General features: G+C 47.2%; 1 protein-coding gene across 3 annotated transcripts in view; it reads right to left on the bottom strand.

The window, feature by feature from the left end:
- Window positions 1-20,786, bottom strand: part of EPHB1 (EPH receptor B1) — a 476,611-nt gene that overhangs the window by 118,458 nt on the left and 337,367 nt on the right. For all 3 annotated transcript variants that reach the window (XM_053221422.1, XM_027061797.2, XM_027061798.2), the window contains exon 5: window positions 1,682-2,017. In XM_053221422.1, the coding sequence (XP_053077397.1) occupies window positions 1,682-2,017 (336 nt within the window). The remainder of the gene's footprint in view (window positions 1-1,681; window positions 2,018-20,786) is intronic.

Below are 20,786 nucleotides of genomic sequence, written 5' to 3' on the forward strand. Positions count from 1 at the left end.
AGGATTATTAGTCCCCGAAGCTGGGACACTAAAATATTTCAGCCAGTTTTCTGCCTTAAACTCTCCAAGGGAAACACTGCTAACAAAGGCTGCCCATGTTCCGTGTTCAACGTGATATAGAAATTACCATTCCCTTTTCTTTGGGTAAGACAGACTGTCACAACCTTTGTCTCCACAGCACTGGGGCTGTGGTCACCAGCTGGAGGCTTCCACACTTCCACGCCTATTTTCTCACGGCACACACATGCATGCAAACACGTGACCATACACATACATACAAACATGCATACACGAACACACACGTGTTCACAGCAACAACGCAGCCATCTGGACAGCCATGCTCTCCTACAACACCTTTTTTTCTCCTGAGTTCTGACAGCTTAAACCCAAGAATCATCTGCCATCAAGGATGCCTGGGATTGAAAGAGGCAGAAGGAGCCTGAGGATGGGGAGGTGAGGAGCAGACAAGGACGGAATAGGGAAGAGGAGGTTAAGAAAGGGGAGCTGCACACAGGGAGAGAGAAAAGAGACGTGCCTGGCTCCAGCTATTCCACTAACAAGCTGTCCTTCTAGAATTTGTTGATTGAAAAAAATCCATAATTCCAAATAAGATCACAGTCCATTGCCCACGACCCCTATTGCCTATAGACTTTCCCTCTGCAGTCTTGCACCATCACCCCAGGGGAGAGACTGCTCATTTCTAACTCCCTCGGTATTTACTGCATGTGTATGGTACACACGCTTAGAATACACCATGCCGCAGATTTGTGTTTTGTGTCTACGTCCTGCAAATTCTTCAGTGAATGAGTTTTGTGGGAGGAACGGTGGTGTCTGTTCCTGTACTCCTTACAGTGTCTAATCCGCAGCTGGGCCCACGTCAGACGCTAACTAACCACCTCTTAATAATGAGTGAGTAAATAAATAAATGAGTGAGTGAGTGCCTGAATGGACTGGCTAAACGGACATACAAAGGAATGGGTTGTTGCAAGAGGTGTAAAAAGCAATACAGAGAAAAGGTCAGAAGAGTGAGAGATACAGAAATAAAGAGAAGAGAAGGAAATATCTGGTGAGCTGTGCACGCCTCAGGGACGTGCAGGCCGTCAGGAGTGATCTACTGCCAACTACCTGAAGTCTCTCTAACAGTGGAGCATTCATTTAGGCAAGCTATACAGGAGAATGCACTCTTGAATTACACAGTTTAATTGAAAAATAATCTATGAAGGCAATCCTCACTTTATCACATGATTTCTGGGAAGCTTCCTTCATTGGGTTTTCTGATAAAGCGGCACCGGGGTTCTCAAGATCGTGCAGGGTTTCCACCCATCCATCTGTCTGTCCATCTACCACCCATCCTTCTGTCCGTCCATCTATCTTTCCAAAGGCATTTGTTGAATCCCAGCTGGATGCAGAGCTGGGGGTTCTACGCTGGCCTGGATATCGCTCTTTGCTTTTGTGCTGAGCACGAAAATATCCCTCAGAATCCAACTCACTCTCAGAGGTGAAACACTATTTTCTGCCATGTTTCCTCCACGGCCACAAATGCCCATCGCCTGACACCCTCACCCCTGGGAGGAGGCCTGAAAGCAGAATGGGTGTGACTGAAGCTTCGTTCCTTCATGGGGATGGATAGGGAGCCAGCCACACAGACAGACAGAAGGAGCACAGATGCCTCCAGACTCACCGGCTTGGTTCGTGGTGATGTTGACGGAGACATGCTGTGGGGGGAAGGGGCTCTTGCTGGAGACTCCATTGACGGCCTGGATGTCGAAGGTATAGGGGGTGTGGGCCCACAGGCTGCTGATGGAGACACGGCACTCGGTCAGGCCCAGCTGCCTGGGTACAAACTCCACGTTGTCGTCGCAGCGGGAGCAGCTCCGACGGTCTGCCCGGCACTTTCTACAGATGATGTTGTAGGTCACATCATCCCGCCCTCCTGTCTCCCTTGGCGGATGCCACTCCAGAATGATAGATGTCTCATTGACAATGGAGATGACATTGCGGGGACCTGACGGGACACCTGTAGGGAGACAAAGAAGGGCCCAGTGAGGCTAGGCAGAAGCTTCCTCCTCCTGCCTCTCTCCATCTGCCTTTGGTGTATCTCCTCCCATCACACACATGTATCACCTTCAGTCCGTCACGGCCAAATCTCCATGCTCCAATCCATTCTGAGAATATATGGTGGACAGAAATGACAACCTGGCCTAAACTCCCCTCGCAGTCATCCCAGTGGGGACAGTGGCAATCGTGTGTGCCAAAGGAGACGAGGGTGCAGGGATCTGGATTCAAGCTCTTTGGTTTTCAGGACCAAGCCACTTCCTCTAGCCAGCTTTAGGGTATGCTATACATATATAGTAGACACTTATTGGATTCCTGTCTTTTCTTTGTGTAGAATTCAAGGGTTGAGGGACATGAGTGACCCATCAAAAGCTCCGACATATCCTGGCATCTTGCACAAAACCTCATGCAATTTGGAGTCTGCGTGATGTGTACATGCTGGGGCTATTTCTCTGTCGGGCAGGCTGCCAGATCACCTGGATAGATGAATATTCACAGTGCCCAAGCTTTGGTGAAGACAAGAAGCCAAGTTGGCTGGGAGGTTCATATAGCCACCATTTTTTACCCCATGACATGAGAAGAACATAGAGATTTGTTCTAGACATTCTGCTAGCTGCTTTACACTTATTACCTGAGAAGAAACAGTAATTAATTCGATTTTATAGAAAGGGAAACTAAAACTGAGAATGGAGACTGGCTGTGGATCATGTGGTATATAAGAACTGCAGCCAGTGTAGAGACCCCTGTCTGCCTGATTCCAAAGCTCATGCACTTTAACAACAGCCTTATGCTGCCTGCTAGTGAAACCGGCTATCCTTCCCTACTAAGGGAAAAGCCATTTCCCACTCTGGCCTTACACTGGTATGGTACTCCAAAGGTTGATGATCAGATCTGTTCATGGATAACAGGAGATTTGACCAGACTCTCTCTCCTACAAACCAGCCAGACTCATTGGGAGTCAAGGAGGGCAGACTCTTCCCTCTGGATAGCTCTGTCTATAGATGGTGTTCACACTGTGGCAAAGGTTGAAATGCCTTGCTAAATACTAAATTCTAGAAAACCTAGTCCTTTGTAGGAAGGCAACATATCTCTGAATTAACAGCTAAGGTGCTGGGCATTTTGAGAATCTCCTGCCCAGAAACAGAACAGATCACAGCCTCAGGTTCCCAAGCTAAGCACTGCATGTCCTCAATGTCTAATGATGAAAATGAATCCCACCCAGAAGCCCCCCTTCTGAATGGCGGGTCTGCTGGAGCAGCCGCTCTGGATAGTAATGCATTCAGAATTCACACACGTGACTGTCGCCAGCTGAACGAAGACATGTGTAAAGTGGTTCATGCTGAAGACAGGAATCAAATGCCAACAAACAAAATGAGGGAATAACAACAAGGTCGGGGGGCACCAGGGAAGGATTCTGTGTTGAATCAGTCAACAGCAAGCAGCTAGAGCAGAAAGCAAATATTAAATCGGATTCTATTAAAACGTGAAAGAAAATCAGTACTGTACTATATAAAGCCCATTAGGCCTGAGCTAAAGCACAACTTTCATACAGCCTTGTGACAGGGCAGGATTCATGAAGCATTTTTACTGAAGTCTTGCAAATAGCGTTCAAGAATTCCCAACCCATCTGCCCAGGGATAAACATCCATCTCTTCTCGGATCAGCACACAGCTAGTGCTGAGAGGGTAGCTGGCATGGCCGTTGCTGGGTTCTTACTCGGCCGGGCCAGCTTCACCTTGCGCTGCACTATTCGTTAATGTGCATATTGGCCAGTGCCTGTCTTGGACACGTCTGTTTGCTCAGACTGACGAGATTTGGACCACAAGCTCCCAGTGGTCAATGCCACTGCTCCCTGTCTCGGCAGACAGCCTAGCCTCTGCCACAGGCCACCATCTCTCATACTCACCATAAATACATTCATCCAGCACTTGCTCTCTGCTACGTGTGGAAGGAATCTTTAACAATGTTATCTTATTGAAGCTTTGGAATGCCATCACTGGAAAGCAGCCTTGGTTGGCAGAGCAGAGATAGGTACTGCCCAGGAGAGGGACCACCCATTCTTCCCACCCTGTGGAGGCCTCCCCATGTCATTATCTCCCTTCTCCCATGACCTTAATCTTCACCTTCTCCCCTGGCTCCACCTTCTCCACTTAAACTCCCATTAGATTTTTGCTATTTTAAAAGCTAAAGCACCACGACTGGCATCTATGTTGGCTGCCCTTTCTTCTTCGCCCTCCAGCCAAGCTTTCCAAAGTGGAGGGCCTCCTCTCTCCTTGCTTGGGCAAGTGCAGTCCAGTTACTACCCACCCCCCCCCTCCGTCACTGCTTTTCTTGTGGCATCCCACCTGACAAATGCAGAGAACGCCATTCAGTCCTTCCCTTGTTTGACACCCTGCGTGACCAGCAGCCAGACCCTGACAGTCACATCTTCTGTGTCCCCCACATTCAGTCACTGAGGTGATGCCCCACCTCTTTGTCCTCAGAATGTTCCCTTCCTCAATATCTTCACCCCCGTAGAACTCCAGGCCCTGTGGACTTTCCTGCCCTAGAGCAACAGCCTTCTTGTGAATCCTCCCACACTGCTTTGCACCCCTCCTGTCCGTTCTATTCTGCCAGAGTGTGGGTTCTGAAATGCCCATGAGATCATAGTGTTCCCCTGCTCAAACTGCAACTGCCCAAAAGTTTAACTCCTTTCCACATCCTTCAAGTCCCCATGTAGTCGTCTTACTCATGATCTTATCCCTGGTCACTTGACCCTCAAATGGCCTTATACTGTGGCCTGTAGGAAGATTCCTGTGATTTCCTGTGCATACTAAACTCCCTTCATGCCCCTGAGCCTCTGCACAGTGTTCTCTTCTGTCTGCAATTCCTTTCCTCCTTATCCATTTGATGAACTCCTGCTCACCATCCAAGATCTAGCACTCAATTCCACCAGGAGGCTTCTCTGATGCCTGCAGTCACGTACCCCCCACCCTTGGGCTTCCATAAGCCTATTTCTAGATGATAACACAGATTCCATTATTGCACTGTGATGATCTCTTCCTCTGTGTTGAACTCACCACGCTGTGGCTTCCTGGTGGGTGGGAGCTTGTGGCTGGCTTATCTCCGTCGTTCACATGCCCCAGCTCTTTGCTCAGGGGAGGCTCCTCACACTTGGTTTTGACCTCTGCTCAGGGTTCACAACTTAAGATCACCCTATCCCAGCATGAGATGCCCTGCTGTGGGGCAGAGGGAGGATACAGTTGTGGTAACAGGGAAGACTGCTTGTGGCCCTGAGTGGTAGAGGCTTTAGTGAGATAAAGGTGGCAAGTGAGGAGCTGGTTTGGAGAGGACTTCCCTGTCCCTTGATCCAGTGGTGTCCCTGGCAGGTGGGATGATCCCATTTGATGCTGCCCCGTGCCTGCTCCCCGCTCAGGAAGAAAAGTGGCAGGTTTCCAACAAGATTTTTTCATGTTTATTTAGACACAGCCTTCATATAAAGCAACTACTGCACCATTCTCTTTCATGGCTGCTTTCCAGAGCAAATGCATCTGTGGGGCATGAACGGGGACCTATGGGGACCTATAGGGCCCATGGTTATTGATTCCAGAACTGCGTATATCTGAATCCTTTCCTTTCAAGGAAAGCTAGGAGAACCCAAATATGTCTTGCTGTGTGTCCTTCCCCGCCATGTCCTCAAGAGTAGGGGTGTGTCTTGTTTCAGAGCCCAGCAGAGTGCCTGGGCTCACAGTACACATCTGTGGAGATGGCCCGAGTCTGGTCCACAAACAATGATTGGGATCCTGTTCACTACTCATTCATTCACTCACTCACTTCTTTAACAAATACTCCTGTGTAATTCTAGGCACTCAGAGGTTAGGGAAAGGCCAGATAGACAAACTTTTGCTCCCATGGAACTTACTTACATTCTGGTGAGAGAAAACAGACAGAAGGAAGAAGGAAAGAAAGGAAAGAAAGAAGGAAACATGGAGATAAATGAGATGACTTCAGATAAAAATAAGTGCTATAAAATAAAATAGCCCCCAGGTTAAGACTGCTTCCCAATGGGGTACCTGGGTGGCTCAGTCGGCTAAGCATCCAACTCTTGATTTTGGCTCAGGTGATGATCTCATGGTTCATGAGTTCTAGACCCACATCAGGCTCTGTGCTGTCAGCACAGAGAGGGATTCTCTCTCTCCCTCTATCTCTGCCGCTCCCCTGCTCAAGCTCTTTCTCTCTCTCTCAAAATAAATGACTAAACATTAAAGAAATAAAAAAAAAAAAGATTGCCTCCCAACAATGCTTAGCTCCTGCCCCTTTTCCCAGGAGGCCTGCTCTGGGCAGGGCAAGCCAGGGGCCAGTCTCTGGGTAGCTAAAATGGCAATGGTCCCTGGTCTGTGCTCCATCAGCCTAATGATAAGGGCACGTTCCTGCCAGCAGGTTGCTCAGCCTTGCCTGTACTTGGGAGAGTCTGACCACAGCATGTCTGGCCTCTGAATAAATGTCCCTAGAGAAAGGTGCTAGGCCACCTCTACCCCTCCAGGCAGCACTCCCTGGGCTTGAGGCCCTTACCCCTGTGGGGAGTGTCTGTCCAGAACCAGAGCTCCACTCAACATCCTCAGGAAGGAGGCCAACTGAGGCAACCAAACAAAAATGTCAAAAGGCAGGGGGAGTTGAGGGGGAGGCCAGAAAGAGAAGAAAATTCTTCATCTCCGTCAGCAAAAGGCCTCAGTGCGTGCAGTGGTAGGGGCTCAGAGCCACAGTCTCCTTGTCTAAAGCTCCCTGCTCTTGCGTCCATGTCCTCATTTTTCTTAATTATATACAGACAGGCTTTTTGAAGCTTCTCTGATCTGTTGCCACGGTTACTACTGATGAAAGCTTCCTGTGAAAAGGGCTAAAGAGACTCAGTCCTTTTAACATATGGGAAAACCACTGAGCTGGCTTAAGTGGGAGGGGCATGGTAGGTCCTGGGTCATAAGGATAGGGCTCTGTGTTTTCCAGAATGTGCCTGAGAGGTTGGCTCAGCCTGCGTGAGTACAGTTGGCACTGGGACCTCAAAGAGTTAAACAGAAAAGATCCTTCTAGAGACACAAGATTAGCCCAAGTGTTGCCATACTGAGATAGAATCTCCTGCTTCTTAATGTGATTTGGGCAGGATGAATTTTTTTTTTTTTTTTTTTAAAGAATGGAGAGACAGGGTGAGTGAGTTTATTTGTAGGCATTAAGCTGGAAATAAGAGCACTCCTGAGTAATCAAAGGGAAAATCTTCTGAAGATAGGTCAGCCCTGAAAGCCAATTCCTTTATCAGGAATCTTAATAAGGCCAACTTCCTGGTCTCAGAATTTAGATGTGAACTTCAGCCTGGTCCAAGGTGCCAACCAGGTAGGGTCCAGCTAACTGTGCCTTGCTGCAGCCAGGATCTATATACTTTCATCCCTCCCCATGGGGAGCTGGTGAGGGTGACAACCACAATGAGGTGAAGCTTTCCAGGGAGACCCTATGTGCAGGCTGAGATTGCACTGTTCTGCGTCAGGCCAGAGATGGGATCCTCCACGTTGTGTGCACAACTGCTTGAAGGATTTGACGAAAAAGAAAGATTTTTCCCAGAAAAATGGACAAATACTTAAACACAAACATGGGTTTTCAGAGACTCTGAGGGGTTCGTAGTTCCTTGAAACTAACCAGTGAACACCCTAGATGTTCACAGCAACCAAGTTCAAAAATATTCTCTTGTTGGTGACCCTTGAGATGGTGAACTTCTAAGCCTTAATACTCTCTCAACTGAAAAGTGGTAGTTTTGAGGATTTAATGAGATAATATACCTAAGGAGTTTAGCTGTGTGGCCTGCACACAGAGGAACTCCATAAATATCAGTTGCTATTATAATTAGTATTGCCATTATTAGATGATTTGGAGCCCTGAACCACTCATCCAATTAAGATTGATCTTGTGCAGCCCCTCATTCATTGAGCAGAGACCCCATGCCCAGAACTGTGCTGGCACTGTGAAAGCCATGAAGCTATGGAAGCCACAGCCCATGATGCTGGGGAGCCCAGATGCTTTCTAGTCAGGCAAGACCCCACACCCATGGGTCCTAGAATCTGTGGACACATACAATTAAGGATTAAAGTAAGTAATACAGACGCAAAGAGTTATAGGTGTCTGGGAAAAGATAAGATCAGTGCAGAACAAAATATTCAGAGATGGTGTCTGGGGCCTTGTCTACCAGTTGGAGCTACATGTACAGACTTGGAGGCTATGTGCTCCAGTCTATACACCTTAGGGCACTAATCCCTGCAAACACATCCAGGAAGGAGGAGAGCCCTAATCTTGGGCATGGGGCTGTGTCTCCAGCTCTTTTTAACTTTCTTGTGCTCCTGTATATCTGCTCCCTAGCCTCTCAAGAGGTGGTCTGGCTTTAACATGGAATCTGGGTTTGCTTGTTCTCTCTCACCCTATGGGCAGGGAAATACATCCTTTACCCCTACAGCAAACTACATCCTCAACTCAGTCTTCTTTTAGGAGAAAGGATTGAGATACAGTCTGGGAATGGGTCAAGAAGGACAGGTGATACTCAAGATTCTTAAATATTGTAAGTCAAAAGAATGCAGAGATAATGTTCTTGTGGCTGAGCAGAGTCAAGACAGTAGTTTGGAAAACTGACTGCATACTTTAATGTGGGCTAAGGGTTAAGAGGGGATGGAGAGGGAGATCAGAAAATGACACCAGGAGTAGGGATGGTGCAAAAAGCATGGTGTGGGGCCCAGGAAGACATGGGTGGGGTGGTGAGGATTGGTTATAAAAAATGACAGTACTATTGGGATATCTCTTTACTTATTGCTCACTATGAAAGAGCTACTTAAGGAACTATGTCTGAATAATTGGGAAGCTTTCTGGAGAAAGGAGAAAGTCCTTTGAGATTTTATAGAGAGACAGAAGTCTAGGAACAGAGGCGGACATGGAAACAGAGCTGTAGAGGTATGACGAGGTCTTTTATGGAGGCAAAATATGCAGCAAACCAGGTCAGGCTGGTTGTTATGTCTTTGCCCTCAATACAGCATAGAGGGTTAAAAGCAGGCTGGGTTGGAAGGTAACATAAGCCAAAAGAGGGAAATTTTGCAATTATCAGAAATGTAGTAGAGTTATCGAATAAACGTGATGTGAACCCACATTCAGTTGTAGTTCCTTCTTTGGTTATTTAAAAACAATACCAAACAAAGAAACTTCTCTTTATTTTTTTAGGTGCCATGTATAGCTATGACACTCCCCAGCCTAAGTTCAGCTCTCTCTCTCCCTCTCTCTTTCTATCCTGAGGATGCCAATTCCTCTCCCATCATTTCTGCAGTAGGTGTAGAATTTCTGGGAGAGACTGGACAGAAATGCCCACTGTCCTAAAGGAAAGGGTTGTGATGTCCTGTAACATGCTGGTTCAGAACTTTGGAGAGGGATATGTGCCTGCGTGCTCCCATCCCCCTTCACAGAGGTGCCTTGGACAGCAGTGGGGCAGTTCCTAAGATTCTATGTCAGGCACCAATAACACCACAATAATAGGAGCCAGTGGCAGCCGGAGTTTTCAAGTCTTATTGGGGGATGTGGGGTGGCTGTTTGAAGACAGATCAGAAAACCACAAATAATTTATCAGACACCTGGTGCAAAGTAGTGGCATCAAAATGGGCTAGTGAGGCAACCTCCACTCAATAGTAGAAACTTAGAGGGACTTTATGGAGATCCTTACAAAAAAAAAAAAAAAAGACCAAGGACTATCTACAATTTGTGAGTGATGAGCACCAGACATTTGGAACACTGTTTTGCTTAATGTGAAGATGGTAATGTGTCAAGTTCTGAGGTGTCCCTTCCAAAGAGGCGGTTGTGATGCAGGCCTGAGGCAGCAGGGCTAGAAAGTTGAGTGGTGCCTGTCCCATTGCAAGTGAGGCACCCTGGTTGCTCCCCTCAAAATATAGACTCTCCCTGGGACAAGGATGAGAGGTGGTTGAAACCTGGGGAAATCATGTTGCTTTATTTTTCCTAACAGTCCTAGATCCCAATATTCCCAGAGACAGTTTTATGCCACCTTTGGAACCAGTTTAAAATGAACCCAGGGACATAGGCTTCCAGTGGACAGACACCTATGCCATCTGCATGGTCGTCAGAAGGATAAGACATTGATTTGGTGGGACTTGTGTGATTTATGACACTAACTGAGTGATTAATATCGGTTGTTTTCCTAGAGTAGATTCCTACAAGGATCATTTGTAAGAGCAGAGCTTTGGTTTCCATTTCGCAGAGTTATATATGGAATTCTGAGATTTGTTTTAATAACAAACCCTATATGCAAAGTACTACCTTAGGTATTTTGGTATATTACTTAATAAAATCCCATCTCCCCAACATTCAACAAGGTAGGAACTATTGTCCCCACTTTACATATGAGGAAACTGTAGCTCAGAGACATTAAGTAGCTTGCTCAAGTCATGTGGCTGGTGAGTGATGAAATCAAGACTTGAGTCCAGGCCTGGCCACTCTCAAAGCTCATCCTTAGCAACTCTTCCACCCAGGGTGGAGGCACCTAAGGGTGTAAGGTGCAGGAGTAATGCAAATGCATCCGGGTGCCGGGGGTGGGGGGATAGGTCTCTCAGGATGGCAGGAGGCTCTTGTTCCTGAGCTGTTTCAGTAGCTTCCCTAGAGAGACAGAGCAGCCGTGGTTCCAGCACTATGCTGAGCAAGTCTGCACGTGTTGCTCATTAGGGTCTTGGAAACACTGGGCCTGTATTCAGGCAATTCTCCTAATCATAACAGTTAGTAATAGAAGAAATGATTAGTCAAAACAAGGAGGGACCCTGCTGAGAGGGATTTCGGGAGCATCAGAGAACCTAATGTTACACATTTCACCAAACAGCAATGTTTGTAGAAAGTACTTCTTGTTTCTCCTGCTTCAATGGAGCTAATTGTCTGGGAGAGAGGGGGTGGATTTCACATTCTGGGAAAAAAGATGGCCCCTCTACCTGGCCTGAGCTGAAGCCCAAGCGTCTAATTTCTACAAGGCTGCAGAACCCCTGGAGGATGTCTGAGACGCCTGTACCTGGAGAGGCAGCGTATTTCAGTAGGAATGTCTCCCACCACTGCCTGGGTGGGGAGGTATACAAGGCTTAATCTTCTATTTGTGACCTAAGGTGAGGCCAGAGAGAGGGAAACTTTGACATGACTCTCTCCTGCAGATTTCTTGGAGATACTTCAAGTCCAGGAGAGCTATAGGGCATATGTCATCTTAAAGACATGGCCTTCAAGACCTCTTTCCCAGCCCTGCAATGAGGCTCAGTGGCCTTGTGGAGTGGTGAGAGATACACCAGACTCATAAGGAAAAAGATCGGGGCTGAGGGCCAGCTTTGCCACAGTGTGACCCTACGCAGGTCATTTACACTCTCTGAGCCTCATCTTTCATTGATCTGTGACTGATAGAGCTAGACATGTTTATTGAGATCCTACTATGTGCTATGCCCTGTGTATAAGATTATGGTATAAAAATTCACTGACATATGCCCTGAGGGGTCCAAAATCTGCAGGGGAGGTGGGCACCTGTACTACAGCCACACAAACCACTGACTGACAAGGCTGGTGGAGATGCACTCCCAGATTCGTGGATTATTCATTCGGTTTTCCCTGGGAATACACAGAAGAATCTGCCAGGCATTATCTCATTCAGTTCTCAAAGAGACTCTCTCTAGGTATACAGAAAAGATCCAGGTTCCAAAGAGAACAATTCAAGGCCAAGGGAGCAAAAAGAGAAATTGGAAAAGTAGGTATTCCTCCCAGAAAGTTACAGGTCATCCAAAATCAAATCCTTATTCTGACACTTTATAGACACACTTATTCTCAGAACAGGAAGAAACCTTGGAGATCATGGTGTGTCCCTGGTGGTGAATGCCCTCTACAGTCCCTACCTGGTTGGCCAGACTCTTTTTTTTTTTTTTAATTATTTTTATTTTTGAGAGCAGGGGGGAGGAGAGGGAGAGAGAGAGAGAGACAGAGAGACAGAGAGAGTGCACATGCAAGTGGGGGAGGGGCAGAGAGAGGGAGACAGGATTTGAAGCAGGTTCTGTGCTGATAGCAGAGAGCCCGATGCAGGGCTCAAACTTGCAAACTGAAAGATCATGATCTGAGTTGAAGACAGATGCTTAACTGACTGAGCCACCCAAGCACCCGAGCCTCTGTTTATTCTCCCAGCAATGGAAGCTCACCACTAAGGAGCCATCTCTTAACAATAACCAGAACCTATTTTCAAATATAATGAAATATAATGAAAAAAAGGTACCTACTCACAATAGCCACAAACCCCATAAAATACCTCACAAGTCCTGTGTAATAATACTTGTATTAAGACAACTATAAAACTTCACATAAGGGCACAAAAGTAGACTTGAATACTGTGCTCCTGGATGGAGAGGTATATCATAAAAATGACAGACCTTCCCGAAGCAATCTATATATTCAATACAACCCCAATCTCAATTTAATAGGACTGCTTAATGAAATGCGCCAAGCTGATTTCACAGTTCATCTTGAAGAAAAAAGTGTTTGAGAATGGGCAAGGTATTTTTGACGAATGCAAGGTAGGGGTTTGATTTATAAGTTATTGAAACGTTTATAAAGGTACCATCTTTAGAACAGCTTAGAAGTGATGCCAGAACAGAACATTCTCTCAACAGGAAAAAAATAAAGGTAAGTATGTACCGGGCATTTAGTAAATAATAAAAGGGGCATCTCACTAACATGTGGACAATTCAGGTGGAGTTGATGGGATGTTATTTTTAATAAGATGTAAGAACACCAGGATCACATCTTACACAAAAATAAATTCCAGATGGAGGAAGGAGCTAAACATAAACACTATTAATAGAAAATATCAGAGACTGTTTTTATACCTTAGAGCAGGAGGACATATACCAAACCCAGGCAAAAAGTCAATATTCAAATCCCCAAAACCAGAAGGAAAAAGATGGTCAGGTTTGGGTTTAAATAAAAATGTCAATATGACAACCTCCCCCCACAAAAAACTATACCCATAAGTAGAATTAAAAATAAGTGGAGGGCTGGGGCGGTGGTGGGAGGGAGAATGCCCTGTATAATTAGTGGGCATCTAGAAATCAATTTTTTAAAATAGAAAAAGGGCAAGGGTTATGAACAGTCAATTCCCAGAAGACAAATAAACTGGTCAAGAAACATATGAAAAGTACACCCTAATTTATAATTAGGGAACTACTATTCAAAAATACTAGGAGATCAGTCAAATTGGCAAAAAGTAAAAGCTGGTCTGTATGTGGAGAATTCTGCAAGGTGCACATGAGGGGCGTAAATGGGATGAGTCCCTTGGGAGAGCACTTAGGTAATATTGATTGCCTTTCTGAGTGTATGTGCCCACCAACCCAGCAATTCTATTTCCAGGTGAATTTCCTGCACAAATACAAGCGTATGTGCCCCCAAGGTATGTCTGAACATTTTTGCAGCAGTATTGTTTATATTAGGAAAAGGATGGAGTTAGCCCGAATGTCCACCCGGGGGCGGGGGGGGGGTGCTGTGTAACACAGCAGAAGTCACTGGTGCCTCCCCCACCCAATTCTCTCTTCCCCAGTCTCACAGAACATAGGCTTCCCAGACACTAGAAATCACATGATGAGTCCCAGCCCAAGAAATGTGATCCTTCACTGTCTGAAATGGGGTGTCACTAGATTGGTGCCATGCCGCCTCAGAGGCAGAGCATCTTCCTCCCTGAGGGAAGCAACTTAGCACTGAGGGTAAAGAGACCTGAATCTTGCCAGTCAGGCCCGGGTGAAATCAGGCCTGGCTACTCACTGATGTGTAAGCCCTTCTGGGCCTCTGTTTTCTTACCTATAAATTGGGAATAACAGGAGTACCTATCTTCTCTTCTGTGAGACTGAGAAGATCCATGTCAGGGGCTTAGCACTGTGCCTGCCTCACATGTGGTAAGACCTCAGTCAGAGTCAGCGATTTTCTCAGTCTTTCATGCACGTGCGTTCCCGCTCTAATCGTTTGTGGCCGGCATGGTTGAGCGCCATGGGACACAGCATATGACATCTCCTCAGAAGAGGCCTTGGCCCCAAGTCCTGAGCAGGGGCTACAGGCACAGGCACAGGAACAGGCACAAGCACAAGCCTCTTCACTGAACATGGGCACAAACACTGCCCTTCGCTCTCAAGCAGAGCAAATTCTCACCTTACTCACAGTTCCCCTTTACTGGCCAGCAGACAGTGTGCTCTATGTGGGAACTGAGCGGCCCTCCATCTGTGCTCACCGAGCACCATCAGGGCTTGGCGGTGCCCAGTGCTTCCCACCACCCACGGCCCACTCGCCCCCACCAAACCACCCACCTTCTGTGTACACCTGGCCCAGCAGAGCCAACCTATACCAAGCTTCATCTCACTACACAGATGCCATGAAGGCCTCACTCCAGACGGCAACATCGAACATCTTTGTCCCCGTTTCCAAGGTGAACAGAGCTCAGAGGTGACCCAGAGGAGATGCTCAAAAGGTCACCTTGGGTATCTCCTGCAAGTCTGAGCCCAGAGCCATGCGGAAGGCAGCACACTGCTATTACCACTGCCCTGACCTTCTCTCTACAGAAGGGGGCGGAATGACAGAGGGGCCTTTGTGTCCAGGCAGCCTCTGGCCCTCTGCCCTTTTGCCTCTGAGATAAGTCATTCATGTGACTTCAGAATTAGAGCACTCTTGACTGAGTGGGATGGAGGGTGGCCTCTGGCACAGGCTGGAGGGAATCCTGGCCCTTCCACAGGCTGACCTCAGACTGAAGCCTGCTCTTCCTCTGCAAAGTCATTCATGATCATTTATCCACTGGAGAGCCCAGCCTTTAAGCCCACAGCCAACCCCATATCATAAGAGTTCTCAGGTGTCTGGCTCCGACTGGGCACTTTCCAGCCAACTGTGTGCCAAGTTTCTCAGAAGACCAGACACACAGTTTCAAAATAAATCACTACAAAACGCTGGCATCCCAGTCTTATGCCACACGTAGTTCAGAGAGCATGGGCATACACAAACTGACTATGAGATCCACTCTTGTTCACTTTGCCCACCTTCCCACGCAATTCAGGAGCCCCCTTGGCAGGCCTCACAAGCACCCCTCTTGCACACCTCCGTTAGGGGGAGATTGCTAATTACTCAGGAGGCTTTTGGTCTCTGGACAATGTTTGTAATCCACCTTTACACTAAGTTGAAAGTGGCTTCCTTCTAAATCTTTGAAGAGAGTCAAAGACACCTCGTGTCCCAGTCTTTGTCAAACACAAGTGAAGCCATGCTGATGTATGTGGGTCTTTGGTTCTGGTATCCTTGCCACATTCACATGTGTTACCAAACCAGGAAATCTGGAAGGTCACAGTTCTGGACTGAGAAAGTATTGGCTGCTACCAAGTTTCCAATATGGCAACTGGAGGGTCAGGGAATGAAAGAGGGGGTGGAGCCAGGGACCACCCCCCCCCCCCCGACACCTGTCATTATGGAGTTGAGGGTAGATTCCGAAGCTGGCTATCAGGGTCAATGGCCAGTAGCAAGGGGGTGGAGTGGGTTGATATGGGTTCCAGGGCTAACTGACAGTGGTGATCTTGAATGGCGACCGTAGAGACAGCACTGGACAGAGATCTAGGCGTGAGATACATCCCAGACTCCACCATGACATGTGGGTTTGGCCTTTTGGTGTCAGAATTGGATCAGGGTCTGATACTGAATACTATGGATGAAAGAGGGAAGACTGGAGGAATCAGGAGGCCATCTGGAGACGACCTGTGAGGAGCTGGGGACCAAGATGGTCTACATAAATGATACACAGATTTGTGATCACATTATGATGGGGTGGACACAGGGGGCGATGATGTCACAATTCAGCCAACCAAGAATGGATCTCCAGGAATATTTGCTCCAAAATTCCCATTTCCCCCACACTTTTATTTTGTTCTTATTTTGGATTAGGCAACTTAGATATGACCCTGACTCACCTCTTATCCTTATTCATAACAACCAAAACAATGACAATCATTTACGGAGCACTTCCCATATGTCTTTGAGTACTGAGGTATTTTACATTCATTATCAGAGTGGGTACAATAACAAACTATAGCTTCCTTTTATGAAAAAGAAACACAGGTTCAGAGAGGTTAGATAATCTACCCAAGGCCATGCTGCAAGGGAAGGGTGGAGCCAAGAGTCAATCCTGGGCTACCTGATTCCAACAGCAGGACTCTTAACACTCAACTGTGATGGGTACCTACTGTATAAGGTCATGGAGAGGGTAAAAGAAATCAGATTAGCATGTCAAAGAGCTCCCAGTCCAGTGGACAGAGGCAGTCCTATACCTGAATAGCTCTAACTGGTGTAGAATATTCAGTGTGTGCAAAGCAAGGCATCATCCTTCCTTCCTGGGGATGAGGTGAGGTGGTGGCAGAGGACAAAGTCTGCAGAGTCACCTATTTCTGATGGTCTTCCCCTCTGAGGTGGAGAACCGGAGCAGGGAAGATTTAAGAAACACGAGCTCTAGCTACTATTAAGCTCCAGCATGCATCCCAGACCAGCCCCACCTGGGACTGGAGCTTGCAAATTTGGCATCAGAGCCATTGCTTGAAGACTGCCAAGGAGCATTCATGACACAATGGGGTCCTAGAACCATGGGGTGGACAGTTTCATTCCACATTTTCAAAAGAGAGAAGAGAACAGATTACATTTTACCTCAGTCACCTCCTCCTTCTGAAACTTCACAGTTAAACCGGTGCTTTGTGGGCCTCAAGCAAAGAGGGACAAGAACCGGCACGTGTCTCTAAGTATAAGTCAGGCCAAATGACATTGTTTCTTTTTCCAAATGTTTATGAGCCTATGGAGAAAAAGAGTATAGAGAGCATGCCTAGATTTCAACCATGATAACTGAAAGAAAGTACACAAATACTTGTGGACCAAAGGAGGAAATGTTAGCTAAGTGATAATGTCAGTGCTTAGGTTTCAGCTGCTTTGAAAATGGCATCAAAGTAGGGTGAGTGACTCTAACAACAGTCATAAGATGAAATCGCTTACTTTCACTGGGTGCTTCCTGTATGCCAAACAGCGTTCTAAATAGTATTATGACATGTAATACCCCTGACGATACAGTGGGCAGACACCAATACTCTACCCATTTTATGGATGAGCAAATGAGGACACAGTGAAGCCCTGTCACTTGCCCCATATCACACAGCCGGCAAGCAGCAAAGAAGGACTTGAACTCAGGCACAGATTCCAGAGCCGACAGTCCTAACAATTATGCTAATACTTCTCATTTCAAAGATGACAAAAATCAGTATTCAAAATAATCTAGACTTGAAAGAGCACTACGCCTAACTAACTCCACAAGACAAAATTTCTGAAGTCACATTCGTCAGTACAGAAAAGACACAAATGGGTAGCATTTCCTGAAGGGACAAACAAAACCACTGGATGTTTAGTGGCCAAAAGTCTGGTAGGATCTAAGGCATGGGGACTGGAACCACAGTGAGCAATCAACAGTATCCCAGCCCCAGGAGGAGAAGATCCATCACTTTTCCACTGAACCGTGCTCTGGGGTGAGGGTCACATGTTTCATTCTGGCTACCACATCTTGAGAGTTTTATTGATAAATGTGAGAGATTCAGAAAAGGCCAGCTAGGGTGGTGGAGTTCAGGAAATCACGTGTCTTGGGGAATAGATAATATAACAGGTGTTTAGCCTAAGGTAGGTGATTCAGGAAATATGAGGAACTCATTCTTAAACACTACAACTGCTGGCCTGCAGAACATTGGTCCTCAATGGTGGACCAAGGGTGAGGGGAGGAGGAAGGCAGTACCCAACTCAGGGGCCAGAAGATTCCTCAGTGATGGATGATGGCTGCCTGGCAATGGAATAGAACTGTCTCGCAAAACATATCAGCTGTCTGTCATCACAATATTCAGGGTTGCTGGAGAGAGAGGCTGACACTGAGGAAGAATTTGGGTGGCAGGACCTAGAAGGCTGCTCTGAATGTTAACCATCTGTAACTCCAAACGCCCTCATGATAAAATGCCTCAGCAGAAATGTAGCGTGTCCCTGGCTGTCAGCTTAAAACTTAGAGCTATCCAAAGCCTCCTAAGGGTTATACCCACTTGGGTCAACAACTGTGAAAGGAAATTGTAGATGATAGAAGTGTGGAAGTGTGTTTACACAGGCAGCACTGACCCTTCCTGAAACAGCGGTGACATTTATAAATAGTTTTTAGCTTGCTGTCACAGTCCCTCAAATCTGCATCCAGATGGATGAACCAGCCAAATCCAGGCACCCGGAGAAACGTCTTGTCCTAGGACTCTTGTTCATATATGACCCCTGCCCAGATTCCATCTCAAGGAAAACAGTCTACCTCCCTCTAAAAAACACAAATTATATTTTTTACGTGCAACATGGATCATGTATCAGAGTAAAATCAAGCAGCCTTTTACCTACAGAATGGGATACACGCTGTATCCCTTACTAAAGCTCTGGTAAGCCATAGGTAAAGGAACCCTCTTTCAATATGTTGCAACTCCTACATTCAAAGAGGTAAACACTTCTGAAGATCATCCTCAAAGCAGGCATGTAGACAAGCGAGCAGTCCTCAATTCATGAAACTGGATCACTGACTCAGGTGGCTTGTTTGTGATCCTGGGCCGGGGGGGGGGGGGGGGGGGCTCCCTGCCCTGGCAGTCTGCTGTGGCAGCCCCAAAGACTTCCTTTTGGCCTATTTCCTGCCGAGTGGGGTGGAAGACCAGACGAGTAATGAGCCCATCACCCATTTATATTCTCTCCCCACCCAATTCTCCATCTGAGCTCAGGTGAATGTTCCCCACCATTCACTTTCCTTCTGCCTCAGTTTCTCTCTCAGCCCTCCCCGAGCCCACTCTAATCAGGCCACGCTCCTTGACCTCCACCCACTTCTGTTTCCCATCATGCCTGCAGCCCTAGCTGATGCTGCGCTGGAGGCCTCCACACTGCTTCAACCACCCCAGAGTGAGAAAGGCGTAGACAACCAAGCCAGGACAGGTGGGGGTGTGCTGAGAACCAGTGAAACCTTCCCTTGAAACACAACCACTGACGCCCACTCCCACATTCACTCTCATATCACACCCCACCCCTGCTCTTCCCCAAACAGGTATCTGCAGTCTCTGTCTTTCTCCAGCCTGGGACATGGGACACTAATGGGGAGGGGCAGGCCCTGTGGTTTCGGCCTGCAGAAATTCACTCAGTGGCCTTTCTCCCCCAGGAGCCATTAAGCAGAGGACAGAGAAACTCAACCTAATTTTAAAGCAATGTTCTCAAAATTTAGAATGCTTCGGAATCACCTAGAGGGCTTGTTAAAACTAAGATCACTGCCTCCCCACCACCCAATCCATTGAGTTTCTCATCCAGTAGGTCTAGGGAGGGGCTGAGACTCTTAATCTCCAGCCAGTTCCTAGGTGATGTTGAGGCTCCGTGCCCAGGAACTGCATTTAAATACCACTGCTGGGGAGCTTCTGGGTGGCTCAGTCAGTTAAGTGTCTGACTTTAGTTCAGGTCATGATCCCATGATTTGTAGGTTCAAGCCCCAAGTTGGGCTCTGTGCTAACAGCTCAGAGCCTGGAGCCTGCTTCCAATTCTGTGTCTCCCTCTCTCTCTGCCCCTTTCCCACTTGTTCTCTCTCTCTCTCTCTCTCTCTCTCTCTCTCTCTCTCTCTCTCTCTCTCAAAAATAAATATTTAAATACCACTGCGGTAAAGAATAAACCATTACAGGTGATCTTGTGGAGTGTAGCCCAGCAGGACTCAAGATTGGTAGAATAAAGTTTATGAGCCTATGTCCTTACAGACTTTTCACAATGCCCTGAAGGCCATCATGCCTGGCTGCAGAGGACTGCCTTATTTTCCTGCCATCCCGATGCCCTTCCCACCCTCTGGTCCCTGGCACACTCCTCCTCAGCCTGCCTGGAAAGACCAGGGTCTGGGAAATGCCACTTTTTGGCAGTCCAAGGAGCATAAACCCTGTGCCTTGGGGACCACACTGCTGCCCTGGGATGGTTGGGATGAAAGAGGGGGAGGCCCTTAAAGAATGAAAGCAGAAGCTTAAGGAAGAGAAACTGGAGTGTACAGAGATGGGTGAGGGAAGACTGGACTCCTATCCTTCCCTATAGGTCAATTCAAGAGTGGATTACTGTCATGGACATCTGCAGCGACCTCCTAAGAGCTACCAAATTTTAGCTCTCACTGCATGTGAGTTCATGGCATTGGAGGCAGAGAGACCTGAGCTTCCATCCTGGGGCTTCAATGACATCGGTCATGTTATTCTCCCAAGCTCCTGCTGTGGGTTCCATCATGCCTGGTTCTGATGATGAGAAGTCCCTGCTCACATGGCTGTATTGGGCACCAGGGCACGCCCCTGGGAGCCACACCGAGAACCCCTGCTTCACCACTCACTTCCCAGTCTCTCCATGTGAGTCAGGAGGGAGGTCAGGGTGGTGTCCAGGGGACCCCAGAGGGTTTACGTGAGGGGACAGCAGAAGGACCCAGAGAACAAGACAATGATCTCTGAAGCCCCTTCTTTATTACATTTCTATGATCAAAACTGCAGAGGGAAACCCACTACATTTGAAGAAAAAATAAAGAAACACGATAGGCACTAGCTTGTCTCTGTGATCCATCAAAGTTTCTTCCACGTGGGTGACAGAAAAAGGGTTTGGTTTGGAAACCA

This window comes from Acinonyx jubatus, chromosome C2, assembly GCF_027475565.1.
Source record: "Acinonyx jubatus isolate Ajub_Pintada_27869175 chromosome C2, VMU_Ajub_asm_v1.0, whole genome shotgun sequence".
Lineage (NCBI taxonomy): Eukaryota > Metazoa > Chordata > Mammalia > Carnivora > Felidae > Acinonyx > Acinonyx jubatus.